This window comes from Embiotoca jacksoni, unplaced genomic scaffold (assembly GCF_022577435.1).
Source record: "Embiotoca jacksoni isolate LCO1_2020_lvr unplaced genomic scaffold, fEmbJac1.0.p SCAF_7, whole genome shotgun sequence".
Taxonomy (NCBI): Eukaryota; Metazoa; Chordata; class Actinopteri; family Embiotocidae; genus Embiotoca; species Embiotoca jacksoni.
In genome coordinates this window covers 4,452,932-4,469,992 of record NW_027185425.1, presented here as the reverse complement: position 1 = coordinate 4,469,992, position 17,061 = coordinate 4,452,932, and the positions used below count along the sequence as shown (strand labels likewise).

At 42.1% G+C, this 17,061-nt stretch overlaps 1 protein-coding gene across 1 annotated transcript in view; it reads left to right on the top strand.

Annotated features, from left to right (window-relative positions):
* LOC138214289 (dolichyl-diphosphooligosaccharide--protein glycosyltransferase subunit STT3B) overlaps nt 1-17,061 on the top strand; it is a 73,788-nt gene that overhangs the window by 37,607 nt on the left and 19,120 nt on the right. The window contains exons 3-5 of the mRNA XM_069175771.1: nt 2,240-2,527; nt 10,187-10,252; nt 15,925-16,024. Coding sequence (XP_069031872.1) covers nt 2,240-2,527; nt 10,187-10,252; nt 15,925-16,024 — 454 coding nt within the window. The remainder of the gene's footprint in view (nt 1-2,239; nt 2,528-10,186; nt 10,253-15,924; nt 16,025-17,061) is intronic.

Below are 17,061 nucleotides of genomic sequence, written 5' to 3'. Positions count from 1 at the left end.
CTCATTCAGCTTCGTATCCTCACACTCCCACCGCGGTGCCTCACTATTGAGACTATGTATTCACCGTTGTTTTCCCGGACAGGTTCTCGCCAAACACGCTGGACCTTATCGGAGCTGAACAAATTAATCTTGTTCCCTTCTGACCAAAAAAGCATGCTCCCAGTATTCATCAGGCTTCTTTTCATGTTCTTTAGCAAAGTTCAGACTTGCAGTTTTTTGCCAAAGAGCAAGCAGGGTTGTTGTTTTGTTTTTTTTCCTTCTTGGACGACATCCAAGACTGATGTTATGCAATATCCTTCACACTCTGTGAGCTGTCACAGAAACTTCGATTTCCAGTGACAATTCCTGTGCCAAGTCTGGAGCACTTGGCTGTGTTTTTCAGAGCTAGTTTGTGCAAGTACTGCACTGTCCGTGGCTGAATAGTGGTACTATGGCTCGTTCTACACCTCCTCTACACTGCTGCAACTGTTTTGACTGGTTGTTTGTTGGTCCCCGAGCTTTCTTTATTCTTTTCCATTTTTGTAAAGTCTCACAATCAGCTTTTTCAATTCGTCTGGCAATTCTATTCCATGAGACATGCACATAGACACAGCTCATAGATCCAAAATTGAGAAAGTTCTGGTGTTCACAGGTCATTTTTGTAATTTATTTTTTTATAAACATGTTCATGTAATGGGGCTAATTGGAAATCACAGTTGTGCTCAATTTAATTTTAGCCATCACAGGTCTCTTAACAGGGTGTCGGTGATCACGGATGTATTCACTTTTGTTGTATTGCATTTCTGCTTTGAGGCCTACATTTTCAGTCTAGTCTTTTTAAAGTGTTTGTTTGTGATTGGTCATAAGGAGGAATTGTTTGACTTGTCAGCTTAGAAATTGTTGAGTAATGATACAGTTATGATTAATTTGACATTTAAGTGATATCGCACAAGGATTTACTGTTTGCTGTATGCCTGCTCTCCAAAGCTTTGCTCTACTCACACAATGTCCATAGTGTGTGTGTGTGTGTGTGTGTGTGTGTGTGTGTGTGTGTGTGTGTCGAGCAGTTTGCAGGCTCGCATCTCGGAAGCCTGAAACTCCCTTTAACAAGTAACATAAAATTACACCTGAATTATACGTTTAATTTGTTACTGACTTTGTCTAAACACCCACACAGCAGTTTCTCGTGTGCGACGCCCAATTTGGGAAAGAGTGTGAGAAATGAACATATTAGCTCTGTTGATTCACCACACGAGTTTTCAACTCTTCTGAGAATTAGCAACTCGCAACAACAGAGACCCAGACCGATAGGAGGGAGTCTCATTAAACCCCTGTTCATTCCCCCGGCCCGGGAACAAGTGATGACACAGAAAGTGAGGCCGCAGCTGCCCACCATCCACTTGGAGGCAGGTGAATAATGTTGACACATGATGTTGATTTAGTTCCAGTAGCTGTGGCCATCTTTGTGTACAGCTGCCATGGTTTCTGGTTTCATTCTCATCTATTGTTACGTTCACAGGAAAGACAGTCCGTGACCCCTGTGCTCTGCAGTAGTACAACAGACAGACGCTTCTCAGGAAACCCAGTTTATGTTACATGAAGAGCAGCAACTCTTTCGGAAGATGATTCACTCACTTCACTGTCGAGGTTAACATGCATAACATTTACCGTACGATTTCTTCAGCAATCATCCTGAGGGCAATGTAGCTGGAGTGATGCAATATATCTCAGAATCTGCTCATTATTTCCGATGGCAACATTAAAGATATGCGACTGAAAATAACATTATGGAAAGGTCACCTGTTAATGTTACATTAGCTTCCCTTTTTATACATGTCAGGGTGCTACCTCCATGTTTGTTGTTTGTTTTAGCTGTTCTGTTGCAACTTATTTGATTCTCACTGTAACTTGTGGATAAATTTAGTTCCTAAATCAATTTCTTTGCAAGAACCACTAACGCAAGATACAATTTTCGGACCCGTCAAAAATACAGATTACACAACCAAAGATTCACCGTCGGCACCAAATGCCTCTAAAAAAATATCATGACAATCCATCCAGTGATTGCCAAGTTAGACGAAAGCGGTGGACAGAGTCATTGGTGCCCATGACGCCATGTCTGTACCATTGCTGAAAGTGTCTCTTCACTTATTCCTGTTTCATGTGCCTTCTCTTCTCCGCTGTCCCTTCCACTGGCGTACCAACTTTTTTGTCGCTCTTCCCGTTTCTCACAATCTCTCTCTTTGACCCTTTCCCTCAGGTATACCCCGGGCTAATGGTGACTGCAGGCCTTATCCACTACATGCTCAACCTGCTCCACATCACGGTCCACATCCGTGACGTGTGCGTCTTTCTGGCTCCGGTGTTCAGCGGTCTGACCGCCATCTCCACCTTCTTGCTGACGCGGGAGCTGTGGAACCAGGGCGCTGGGTTGCTGGCGGCCTGCTTCATCGCCATCGTCCCCGGCTACATCTCTCGGTCTGTTGCTGGCTCTTTTGACAATGAGGGCATCGCCATCTTCGCCCTGCAGTTCACCTACTACCTCTGGGTATGTACAATGGACTCTTGATTTAAAGGTGCAATAAGGAATTATCTTGAGGAAAATGTAATTCTGATGTTGATGGACACCTCTTTTTTTTCTAAAGGGGTAACGTAATGAATCAGAATCATGTCCTATCAAGCTCTCTCTTGTGCAGGTTTTGATTCCATTAAAACCATAATGCTGAGGGGGGCAGGTTTTATGCGGCCATAAAAGTAGCCCCACTTTCAAATCCTACTTGCCTCAGATGTTGAATTATTTATCCACAGCCTTGAAAGGCACGCTGGGCATCTGTGCAGACCATTTGGAGCCCAGGAAACGACATGCTTGACTGTAAAACCTTCCCAATAAGATGACCTTTAAGAGTAGAGTTGAAAAGATCTCAAGTTAAAGGTTGGATAGCCCTTCTTTCACTTTACCTTCCCTTCCTGAAGTACATGAAGTGAACTCAGCAGGTGGTGTTTTATCCCACAAAGCAGCTGACCTCGTGAAATTTACTGTTTTTACCAATTTCATATTTATTTTGTGTTCTACCTATTTTTCTTTCTTTTTTCCCCTTTTTGGTGAGTAAAACATGAATTGTCCTTGTTATCCTCGTGCTGCAGGGTAGACCTCGACCAAACAAAGCGCCTCCACAGAGGAGGAGAAAATGTTCTTTGTGAATACAGCTTAGATGTTTGCAGGAGCTACATTGCAACACATTTTCGAAATGGTCGTCCACAGTAGAAGGAAAGAACTTTTCAAGCTGAAAGATGTCTGAAACAGACTTTCCACTTTACCTCTGTCTGTCCACTCTTTTTAGTTGCATCAGCAGCTGCCTTACAGCCCTGCAGCTATCGTACTATTGAGTGCTTCATGTGTGCCTGTATATAAGTGTGTGTCTGTGAAATTGAAGAGCTCTGCTTTTCAAACGGTTTATCAGCTTCCCCATCTTCTCTATTGGTTTTGACCTTGACAAGTATTGCGGATTTTCTCATTCTGTATTGAGCTGTAACTGGTCAGGGTTACATACTTGATTTGTTTTCTTTTTTTTTATGTCAATCCGAGATGGAAAAAAATCTCAGCGGGTTTGAGATTAAAATGGACATTTACTTTATATGCAATATTAACAGTTAAGGAGCTGGGCAATTCACATATGAAAATTGCCCTGCTGAAAGGATGCTATTGCAGGAGCAAAGATAAAATTGAATATAAAGGTGCTTAAAGATATAATGTGTGAAATAATGCAGCAGAAATGGACAAAAAAATTAAAGCAGTGAATGTGTAATTATGTAGGGTTTGCTTTATGCTAACAATACTTTCAGCATGTTGAGGACTACAGACATGAAAGGGTTTCCAGTATTTGTGCTATTCTGCCAGGAAGAGCAGACTGTTACAACAGTTAAGGGTTAATCTTGTTTCTAAGGCTGAGAAAATAGCTAGAGGGAAACTGCACATTCTCTTAATGCCTAAATATCACTGCCTGCCATTAGAGCACAGTGGACTGGCTATTTATACAGTATCATGTCACTCCGTAAAATGATTTTCTATTAATAAAATTGCCTTATGTTCCAGTTGACTGCAACGGTGCAATATAAAGGTGTAGCAGGTTAAAGTGAAGCAATTACCACACCTGCACAGTTAACCTGTGCTGGAGCAGGTGTCGAATGAATAGGGCGGAGTATTTTAAGTAAGTACAATTTGATATTGTACATTTTATCAATATAAAAGAGATCAAACCAAAGACCGAATTGATTGTATGGGAGGTTTTTAAGTAGTGACTTGCACAGGCCTTATTTATTAAAACAGAATCTGCAAGGAGCCAGCTGCACCTCCCAACTCCCCCCTCCCTCCCCGCAAGACTTTATACAATACACACATTCAAAAAGGGAAAGAATACCTGTACAATATGACATTTTTTCAAATCATTTATCCTTAATGCTTGGCTGTAAACATGAGCACGACTGTCCTCCATGTTTGATGCTACATAGTTTGTAATGAGCTATCATCTTTTGGTTTTGAGCCCAACCGAACAGACTATGTAAAAGAAATTTGAGCATTAATCGTCGATTGTTTTCATTTGTTCATTCCTTATTAGAGCTTCTCCGTCTTTGCTTTGCGACTGCTGCTCAGTTTACTTTGCCAAAGGACATTACTTCCTTTTTGTATCCTTAAAAGCTGTCTGTGGTATTAACTGGTAAAGATTACATGACAGAATAGCACAATCCTGTTGGAGCCAGCGGAGACTCATGCATACTGTATAAGTCACATGTCTATTATTGACCGACTGTTGCCGTGTGGTTGTAGGAGGAGATAATTCGTGGCTGGTTCAATCCAATTTACTGGAGTCACAGAAATATAGCAGACAAATAAAGCCTCTTTGTATAACCTATTTATTTATAACCCCTTAATTTTTCATTATACCACTCATGTTCAAATAGATTTAAAAAAAAAAAAAAAAAAAAACTACTTTCACTTTTCGAAACTACAAAAGGCCTGCAGGAGTCACACAATTATGCAGATGTAAATTTTGAGGGCGTTACAACACTGCATATCAGCATTCAGGATAAATGTTCCGTCTGAGCTCATTGTTGGGCGAGTACATTACTGCACAGCACTCGGGTACAAATTCTGGCTAAGCCTAAACTATCCACACAACAAATGCAAAGAGATGTTTTCCTGATCACTGCACATATTTAATTAGTAAACATGGAAATTGAGGTTGCCATTTGATGTTTTCGCACCGCCTGTGTGTGCATAAATATAACTCTTTACAAGAGGCTTTGAATTAAACTCAGAATGGCAAATTATGGCTTGTCAGACATATTGCTTGTCGGTTCCTAAATGAAAATTGCAGTTGCGAAAAGACAATCGGAAGTGACAAGCACTATTAAAATGTTCATGTCTCTTAATTGTTTTCCAGGTTTTTAATTTTTTTTATTCTATCGTTAGGAATTTTCACTGTAAAAATACAATGTGTCATTTGAATTCTTAATGGCAATATCCTACACAGACACAAATTTCTTCCATGATTAATCTACTGAATAGCAGTGGCGCCTTTTGTTATGGTGGATTATCTGAAAAAGTGGTTCGACCAAAGGGTGGTTCGGGAAGTGAACAGAAGAGAGCTGCCATTATGCATGTCTTTGAGTAATAGTAGTATCTCATAGGCTATATGTCCAATTTTTCACATTTTACCTTTAAGGCGTTGATTTCCCTTTATGCTCAAGTGCAAAGACATGCTGTGTAGTGGAGGCTTTCATCCAGGTGGAAGTAGTGATGCAGGTATTTCGTCATGCCATGCCTCACTGCTGTTTGTCACAGTGTAACAAGCTTGGCAGTACAGTTGCCGCCGGCTTGGAAGGGACCTTTAATCCATCCGAGGATTCAGCCATCCCAGGTTATGTCACTTTGTCAAATCATGCATGGACGCATCTCTACATGTGGTTTCCAGCTAGCATAAAATCGCGAGGGTCGAGTACGCTTCTCTGTGACCCTTTTTTGAACTCAGTCACCGATCTGGCAGTGACCTACTGTTTAGTGTCCAGGTGGCTGCAATTTAAGTCCCGATACAACACCACTGATTCTGTGTCTGTGTTTTGACTCAGCAGAGTGAAACTAAGCTGCTGATACTTTCATTCGCTGGGAGAGTTTACATCCACAAACATACTTAGAAAATGTGTGCAAACTGCAAGCTTACACATGGACATGTGTGTGTACACAGAACAATAGAAATCCACACAGGATTTGAGTATTTGCTTTTCTCCTACCTTAAAAGGGACTGCAGATGGAAATTAGCTAGTAGCTCAATCTGGTACAGCGCATCGCCTCTCCTTTTGAGATGAATGTACTCTGTACTATAAATAAAAATACATTTAAACTTAATCCACCAGAGGATTTGAGTGTCGGCTTTTAGAGGGACAATGGCTTACTGCCATTGCAGAGGTTTTTGAATTCAATTTTAAGGAAACTGTTTTCATCTTTATTATTTAAGATAGGAAGGTTATTGGGACCAACAAAGGCTAAACGCCCCACAAGTAGCGACAAGAATTTCCACCAATACAGATTTTCAATCTCAAAAGTCAGAAGGTAGGTGTTAGAAAAATTACTCGGAGGCTTGGTTCAAAATCAAACACATCGGACATTTATTCTTGCAAGAAGGAGCACATACGTGCACCCTCAAAGAGAGGTGTCCAAAAAAAAGGCCACGTCACTCCTCCGTAGGGCAGCTTTTATACAGTGTGACAAACAATTGACAGTCACCCCCATTCCCTCTGTATCTGCTTTCCTATGGTAATACAGAGTTGGTTGTAGGTCACAAGATAAGGACAACCAGGGGAGTCGTCAATTAGATGCGGAAAGTAAAACAAAAGGAATCACTTGCAAATAAGAGAGAAACCCAAAGAGACTTTCCGGAACCACAATGCAAACAAGAGGAAGAGACAAATCTTTTCTTTCCATCAGTAGGACGTGTAAAATGTTCGAGAAGTAAATGATACTAACTCCAACCTTACAGACAATACATCAAATGACAGGTAGAAAATGATTGGATCATTAGGCTTGGCACCTACAACAAAACTAAAAGACGCCTATTACGACACTTTGACTTGTGAACTAATTTTTTTTAATTGCGCAGGAAAGGGAAGGAAACGAAGGAAAATCACAAAACTTTAGCTGAGACGATTTGAAAAAAAAAGAAGGACCGCGAACTCGGCAGAGAGCTGCAGTCGAGTGAATTTTATAAGAGGTGAGCTTTATGTGAGCTGTGGCTTCGCACGGAATCTGGATGAACTGCATTACAACTCTGAGATGATACGCCTGCTGTTTTCAGACGGTTTTGAAAATTACTTCTCGCGCGTCATGCCTGAATTCATCCGTCAGGAAATGTTTTGAATAATACAAATAAGAACAAGGAGGCGATGGTGATAGATCTTGGCATTACAATTCAACTTTTCAGGTCTGTGCCAAGGCCATGTGTCTCACCTCAGCTTGTGTGTTCGGGACATCTGCTTGTTTCCGCGTCTTTTTATAATGGCCTCTTGCCATCTTGTGCGTTTGGACAATACATCTCCAAGCGGGGCAGGTGTTCCTCGCAGCAGCCATCACCGCCTCTTAAGATGTCTCATCAGCGGAGCAGTGCCATAGGAAAAAAAAAAAAAATCCCCCCACCACTCACGCCCTCCATTCTATTTGGCAAGGGCCCTGAAAAACAATCATCCCAACCATGCACCACTGCTTCCCATTATGAGTCTCATTTACCAACATTTGTCTCTGCGTTTTCCTTTCCTTCTCTCCATCGTTCTTCCATCTCCTTCTACCGTTAATTGTCTTTGTCTTCCATTGTCACCGCCGTTGTCTAGCTGTTGCCGTGTTCAGCTTTCTGCCTCCTCTTTCTTGTTCTACCCACCTGACTTTCTCTTTCGGCATCTCATTATTTCTCATTCCTCTCTTCCACTCTGTTCTTCATCTCGTTGCCCCCGTCCTCTCCACGTGGCAAAAAAAAAAAAAGCACAAAGCTGCTCTCTCAAGTCTCAACCCAATCTTCATTATCCGACTCCTTCATTCTATCCGCTAATAACCCATTCAACTCCACTCGCTTAATCTCTGTGTTTACACCCCCCACCCCCTCCGCTCTTGCCAACATGCACACACTTACACACCCTCCCATAATCTATAATTGAATCCTCTCACACACAGGAGAGCCGCTCTTTTTAACTCATAACTCTTCGTAAGATGAACATGCGCACCCCCCCCCGCCCCACACACACACACACACACACACACACACACACACACACACACACACACACACACACACACACACACACGCTTGCACAGCCCTCCCTCCCTACCCTGCTCTAACCCCGTGCACCATGCCTACATTGTTGTAACAGTAATTCCGCTTTTTCTCTCGGCTCACATTTAATTAGCTGGACTGGTATCGCACTGCGTGACTTCTGTGTCTTCACAAAGGGAACAGCGGCTGGGAGGGCAATTGGCAGAGGGGCTGAGGCACCAGTTGAACATAGCTTGTACATACTCTGAATGGACAGCACAAGGCTGTACTGTACGCGAGCTCTGGCCCGGCCTGAGTGCGAACATTGTCTGAGGAGAACACAGCTGTTTATGCAATGACTTGTGTCATCTTCCTGTTCAGTCATAACAATTGTTTTCCCTCTTAAATAAGGCAAACAATCACTGAGCAAGGACGCTTTTATGGGACAAGTGTTACGGGGCCTCTGCCTTGTACGCTAAATTGCCAGAGTATAAGCTATATACTATATATCTAAAATGAACACAACAATCCTGCAACAACTCCTACCTTGATGAAGGCTATAATGTTCCGTTTTTGTCTGAGCTGTTTGAGACTTGAGAAGGACGTGGCTTTTACGATATGATCGTTTCAAAGGCCGTAGTTTGTGGTGCTGACACAGTAAGTTGGACTACATTCTACCAAGAGGTTTTACGAGTATTTTGTCCGCCCCTTTTATATCAAGTATTTTTTTCAGAAGCAGTCCTTGTGTGCCAAACAGAGCCCACAATGCAAGGATCTGTATTTACACTCACCTGTGTTGGACTAGTTTAAAACTTCTTGACAACTAGCTTTTAACACCGGAAGGACATAAAACTAAAAACTGTTATCATAACATTATTATAAAAAAAAAAAAACAAAGACATGCTTTGGATGGGATTAAAATCACTGATCGGGGCATTGAATAATAAAACCAACCCAGCAGAGAAAATACCTCAATGAATGTGGATTAATGGTTCTGTCACGTCATCTCAAGCAGAGCCCCAAGGCCCTAAAATATTGTAATTTCCTTTCACCACAAACAAAAGTATGTTTTTCTAATGAGTGAGACTTCATTATGAAATCACCGCAGACCACCACAGGTCTTCCTACTAAACACAGAGCAAAAGTATTGCCTGAGGACTTTGTTTTGTCTTTTGGCATGCAGCTATAGCACAGAGCAGGGTTGCTTTGTGCAGGCGATTGATTGGCTGATCCAGGAGCCTGTCTGTGGCCTGGGGGTTTGGGAGGGATAAGATCACCTTGGTCCGGCAATCGTTCCTCAACCAATCTTGGGCATCTTGTTGGATGCCATAGAGTTTTGACAAAATCTCCTACCGCCATCCTCACTGGCATTCTCCCTTGAGTTTGATCATTTGAAATGCTTCTCCTATAATGTGTGCACGCACGCTCGCATGCAAGTGAAATGTTAATGTGTGCTCTTGAGAGCTTCTTTACAAGATGTTGCCGCTGGTCTAGTCTGAACCAGTCTGCTCCCGCACCGCAAGCTGGCTGTTCCATATCTGCTATGATCATTAAAGTACTTTTAAAGATCTACAAAATATGCATTTTTACTGCTAAGCCATATTAAGTGTAAGGTAAGTAAGGTTGAAAAACAGTTTCAGAATACACGAGCTTTTAATATCACTGCGGTGTTTCAGGAGTGAATAAAGCAAATGGAGTGAACCTTTAGCACAGAGAGCGGTCTGTACTCTCAGACGTTTATGGTGTAATTGAAGGAGAACACCATGTCATTATAACACAAAATGTGCTGCCTGGGTTACTTGAGTTTCTAGTGTCCCTGAAATACAAACATGTCCTTTTGATGTTGAGATATATAAGGCCAAGAGACCGCTGTGACTCTTGAGTAATTTTCTGCTATGCGTTTCTCATTTTAGGTCAAATCAGTGAAGACAGGCTCAGTATTCTGGACCATCGGCTGTTGTCTCTCCTACTTCTACATGGTAAGAACGGTTCACAAATAAACACTGACACAAACACACTGGGGACATACTAACTAACCCTCTCCTTGTTCCAACAGACGGAATGATTAACTGAGAAAATAACTGGCAGATTAATCAATTATGAAAATCATGGTAGCCCTGTTTCATTTAAATTTTTAATCAATTCTGGTTCCAGTCGTTTATTGATTGCAATTCTTGACAAGTTATGTTTTTCTAACTGCTTGTGTTGTTAAGAAATGATTCATCGTAATCAAGAAATGTTTCTGTGCTTCTTTATAGTTAATAGGTTTACTGGAAAAAAAAATATTTTATTGAACATTCACCATTTTCAATTAGTTTTTACTTGAGATATAAACACACTGGTGGTAGATAACTCTGGAAACAGACAAAGTGCGAGCTGTGTCTCTGGTGTGCCGTTTCTAAAACACCGTATCACCATATGTACATGTACGTTGACACGAATTAACCAAAGCACAAATTTGCCTTTCTGTGCTGGAGTTGAAAAGGTTTTTTCTTTTCTTAACAAATCCCAGTTTATATGTATATTCAGCTTGTTCCAATTCAGAACCAGGTTGAGATAATAACCCCCTAAGAGGGGTCCTTGTTGGAGTGGCTGTCCTCTGTCCAGCTGTGACATGGCAATGCAGTAAAGTGGAAGGGCCAGTTAAGCCAGTATTTTCTGCATTATTTATGAATTAATTCACAACCCCGTCAGGGGTTGGACGAAAGAGATGAGCTGAAACGACAGTCCAGGCACTCTGCCTCAGCAACAGACTGTTTGCATGTATGTGATGGGGAGCATGAGCGCCTATGAAAATCTGCAGCTTCTCGCTCAGTCCAGGCTAAATCTCTGTGGCCCGGCAGTGACACAGAAGTCAAATGAAACAGATGACCAAAATCCAGCGCCATCGATCACACCGTGTCCACAGGGAGGACAGAAAGGACTGGAAAGACCAAAGAGAAGGAGCGGTGGCAAGTCGAATTGAACAGGAGACGGAACAGACAATGGAGACAGACAGAGACAAAGGAACACAGACGTGCGAGACGATAAGGAGGAGAACGATAGAGGGGACAGCGAGAGGGTGAAAAGTACAGATGGATAAGAAAGCCGAGAGAATATATTGTGATGTGTAACAGCCGCACTGTTCGTTGGAAGCAATGGGAACGTCAGGTTTCCACGCTTCTTTCTCGGTATTGCTACTTGCTCTTTATATACCACCCTATCACCTTATGCTGTCAATTTAATCAGGATATAGCCAGGGCTATGTTTTCCCGTGGGGCTTAATTGAATGTGACCCTTGTAAGGCAGATATGGGGACAGAGAGGGAAAGATCCCCTGACCGGATATTGGCATAATCAGCAGAGAGAGAGAGAGAGAGAGAGAGAGAGAGAGAGAGAGAAGGGGGGGGGGGGGACAGAGGAGGATGAGATTAAGATTAAGAAGAGGATCAGAGCAGTTGGACCAACTGATGGACGGGAGCCACGGAAACCTTACTGGTAGCTGCACACCATCCTCCGTTCAACCCTGCGAGGGTGAGGGCAGAGCGGGTGAGGGTGGAGGGAATGGAAAAAGCTGGACAGATGAAAAGCAGACGCATGGATCAGCTGCACTGCCTGCTTGTTCAATCCCAAAGCGACGGGTTAGTCGTCTCTCTAAACCCTCTGCAGTCCCCTCTGGCAGAGTAACCTGTAAAATGAGGGCATGCCAACAGCTTCTTTGCTTAATCAAGTATTGATTAAATGTTCTAAACACCAGGCTCCCCAGGTTGTTAAAAAGATGCCACTTAGTTTGACTTCCAAGCCAAATGGGCAGTCAGTGCATTATGGATAGGTGGGCTGCTCAGTCCCCCACTTTGGTCCAGAACAACAAGCTATCTGCTAAATGGATTGGCAACGTCATGGTACCATGATTTAACCAGCAGCTCATGAATACAGATGGATGTTGTTGTAAATATAAAAGCAAGCAGGAGTCAGTGCAGGGATACACACTACACATACATAAATAAATAACAGTGTGCTCTCGATTCTCACAGCAGGCTTGAAGACTTTTATGCCATTTTAAAGGCTTAATGAGCCAGAAAGTCATGGCAGGTATCAGTGAGGACACAAACAATATTCATTTTAATCTTGGTAAATAATCAGAGCGATGCCCAGCGAGACCGCACACAAATACATATGCATACACACACACACACACACAGAGTAAAACCCTTCTCTCTGTTGCATGCTGTGTTCTCTATATCCTCTTTAGAGTGGCCCCGTGGTCATCAGATAAGCCCAGTATGAAATGCAAAGAGCGATAACAGCTAAAAGACTTGGCTCCAAACATTTTCTGATTCCCGCCCTCTGCTGTTACCCGGTGGCTCGGGCACAAGGCTGGCTGTTAGAACTGTCATTTCAAATAGAGCTTGTTCATGCTCTCGCACTGACACGCACAGAAGGCTATTTTCTTCTTCTCCATTGTTTTTTCCTCAAGTTGATTGTGCACTCAAGACTCGGGAGGTAAAAGTGCAATCAAGGTGTGCATTGTATAGTTCGTTGAATAACAGACAAACCTCTGACGTGTGAATGCTCTTCAGGACAAATATCTGAATTGTAAATATGACTGGCTCTTTGATAGCCATGGGGAAGGCAATGTCACGTAATCAGTTGTTCCACCTGACTGAAATATCACAAATATGAAATGGATTCTTATTACAAAGCCTCAATACTTTGGTGATCCATCGACTTTTCACCATGGAGTTGACATTTTTATGTTTTAGTGAAAATGATCAACAGCTACCGGATGGATCAATTGCCATGAACTTTGGTGCATCAGATTATGAATTATAAATGCTCTGCACTTGCACGGGAGCTTTTTACACGTTTACAAAGCACCGTACAATATTTGCCACACATCCACACACACACACCAATGACACTTAAGTGTGTGGACTGAAGGAAGTGAGGATTTAACCCTGCGATCAGTGAACAACCATCTGAGCTACCACCTCCTCAAATGTCATCCCTTCCATTATCCCAAGACTTTTCATCTAGAGCCAGTTCAAAATCATAATTAAGTGTTTTGATTTCTGACTATGTATTTAATGCTAATTCATGAATGTTAGTACTTAGCAGTGAAGATGGAGTACATGGTAATACCTGCTGCACATCCACGTTAGCATGGCTGAGGACTCTTTGTCTCGTTTTGAAATGATTGTATTCAACTGGATGCCAATAACACTAAATGACAATCAAACCCAAAGTCAATAAATGGCTCCATGTTGGTGTTAAATCCTGCTGTAAAGCCTTGATCTGGTACATAAACTATCTTATACACAGCAATAGGCAGCTATTCATTTAGTGTGTACATTATACTGCTTATTTGAACTGCATGCAAGCTCTGTTTTGTGTTATTTGGTTACCAGCACACTTGCAAATATTGACATGGGAATTTATCCAATCTCTATTTTCCATCCCACTGACATGACATCGAGCTTCACTCTCTTTTGTATCCAAAGGGGAAAAACAAGCCTTCGAAAAAAGTATTGTTTAACTTTGACACTCTGAGTCAATAATGCACCTCACTAATGTCAGGGAGTCTAACTCAAAGGGATCAATATTTTAAATAGCCGCTTTTATTAGGTTTACCCCGAGAAAAACTGTTGTGGTTTGTAAAGTGTTTGTGAATCCATCTTTTCCGTATCAAATGACTTCTGCCACATGTCTTTTGAATTACACTGCTGTCTTTTCAGTGTTGAGGAGAGAGCAGTTTTAAGTAGCTGATTAGAATCTGTGTTGTAGATTTTTATTTTTTTATTTTTTTTGTATATTTGGTTTTAGTCCATTGCAGTTAGTTTTGCAGAATGTGGTGGGGGAATTTGGATGAATCACTCCTCCACACTTCCCCATCCTCCTGCTGTGCATCCTCCGTTTCCCTGATTATATCATGCATGCTTGCAAAAATTAACATAGCAGACACGGTGTATTTAGTCAAGTTGTGCAGCCGGTAGCCTCTGTCACTGTGTTTCCAGTATTTTGTTTTCAATTAGTTCCCTGACAGTCAGCAGCAGAGACTTGATCAGCCATCCCTGAGTCAACGCTGAAAATGAGACTTAAATTGAATACGTCTCTGGTATTCATTCAAGTTACGGTTCACACGATACTAATTGGCTGTCACCATCTGAGAGAAGAGATGCAAATGACTACCAAAAGATAATTGCACTAGCAAGGAACTTATTTGGAATTTCTTTTTTTCTCTCTCTCTGCCTCTATGTGGGATATTAAGGTTGTTTTTTGTTTTTTTTATCAATTAGACATGACGTGCTAGTTTTTCCCCGTGATTGCGAAAGTGTAATGAATGCTCTTTTCATTGTACATAGCAGGTGCAATGGGGCTCTTTCTGACAAGCTGTTGTGAATAAAGCATCAAACAATTTGCGTGATTGTGATTCCCTCTCCTGTTTAATTCACTCTCCCCCTCTGCTGACTCTTTCTAGGTTTCACATTCTAGCTCAATTCTTCTTGTCCTCCGTCTCTCGCCGAACATCCTGCTTCCTCTCAGTCTTTCCCCTCGTCTCCAACCTGGTCTGTCTGTGTCTCGAGTGCTCTCACCATTTCCATTTGCCCTTTGCTGTAGATAAGTACAGGCAATTGCAAACTTGTCAGTGATGTTTTTGTGGAGTCATTTTATTGCCCTCACATTCATCCCCGTGATACTTGGCAGAGCTCGAAAACGGTTGGGTTCTAATTTCAGTGGAGCTTTTAAAGTTATTGGTGCATCTCACATTTTACGTCTAACATGTAAAGTATGATTGGCTAGTTTTTATAGATTCGATATATATGTCATTATTTTTTATGGCTGTGTGTTTGTGTAACAGTGAAGAGGAAGTAAGATCTGTTGAATAAAACTGTTCGCGATGTGTGGGCTGATTTGTGGTTGGTTGGGGGAAAAAAAGACATTTAAAAATATTACCTTGGGCTCAGAGAAACTGTTAAGGCAATTTTTTTATTGATGTTTGGCACTTTATAGACAAAGCAATTAGTTGATTATTTGACAACCGGCAGACTAATTGATAATCAGAATAATTGCTAACTCCTGTTGTAGTGTGTATGGCTGCAGTTTTAATGAGCCGGGGAGAAGGATTTGAAGGTAAAGTGGTTAAATTACTAGTAATGTCTTAACGACTTGATTTCACTGCACGTATTCGGTGTATTCGGCTTGGACTTAAGAATTGACTGCGGTGATCGATCACCGTAGAAGTGGTGGGCTACAAACAGCATTTAAAGCACAGGTGACAGTAACTTGAAATTGCACAAAAAGATGCAATTGGAGCTGAATCTTTAATCTGCGAGTCCATCTGCATTCCCACACAGGCCTCTAAAAATGAACAACAAAAGTCTTTCCTGTTTGGGTTTTAATGGCCAAATAAATTGTACATATTGTTGCTGTTCATTACTCAACTTTGTGTCTCAACTGGACTTGGTTTCGATTAGCCTCCCCCACCGAGATGAACCTGACATCTTGGCTGCAAAGCGAATTTACAGCGTTTCAGCTGGAAAGCTTCCACTCAGCAGGGTTACCTTACTTACCCGAATCAGGAAAAACAAAATGAAGAATAACGGATCAATTGTTCCTTTCAATGTCCACAGTATGTTACCTGACCTGTGTTTGTGTATGTGTGTTTGTTCTAGGTGTCCGCATGGGGCGGTTATGTGTTTATTATCAACCTGATTCCTCTGCATGTGTTTGTGCTGCTGCTGATGCAACGCTACAGCAGAAGAGTCTATATCGGTAAGGTGCACCCACTCAAACACCAGCACAAAACACACAAATAAACCAGACAATAACTTCCACTGTGTGACTTGATACACGGTGCGATCGAAAAGTCGTACCTATAACAACCAAAAACTGTACCCGATTTAAATCTGGCTGGCATCCTTTTCAAAGATTCCCCCTCATGCAGCAATACACCTGTCCTAAAGCACCTGCAACGCTTTGCACGCTCCCGTTCTGTAGGCGCGTCAAGCACCGTCTGTGATTTAGCCAAATCTGACGAGTAGGCGGAATGGTTCAAATGAATCTGAGGTCGACGCCCAGTACGACAGAACGACTGCAAACAATTCCATATGGAGCGTACCCACACCCATATACTGGTGCAGTGAATCTTAAGTCTGGGCAGGCTAGGTGTGGTGCGCGACTCATTTTGGGCAAGATACTCGTGCCTTTTTAAATGCATTGTTTGGTGGAGACTGATGGTGTTTTCAGATCCTCTCTCATTAGAATAAAAAAAAAAATTATGCAATAATCAGATCATATTCTACTCCTTCCTCAGCGTCTCCCGACGTCGTCGCGCAAGCATTTAACCTCGAAACGAGCTCAAATGCCCAGTCACGCGTGTGCTCATCTCTCAGGACCGCAAGCCTTCCATCATCAGCAGTGCAGACATCCACACACCCACACACCACTTAACAGTAAATGTAACCACCTGCTTCCTCATCCTCTTTATTTATTTATTTTTTGTGACTAGCAGAGGCAGAGCTCTGGTGAAGAGGCTAGGCTTGTTATCCCACAGAACATCCCACTTTTCACGGAGCACGTAGCAGCTCCAGCGCACTATCTGCTGGCTCAAAGAACTCCAGCTCCGTCCTTCAGACCCTCCACCATCCACCGCCATCCGTTGGCAGTGAGCCGTGAGCTCGCAGCAGGCACTCCTGTTATGGTCAAGATAAATGCTACCGTGTCAAGTATCATTTATGCATGATTATATGTTGTACTTGCTGTAACTGCAAAGCATAGTTTTTGAGAGCTTTGAAAATGAATTATGCCCT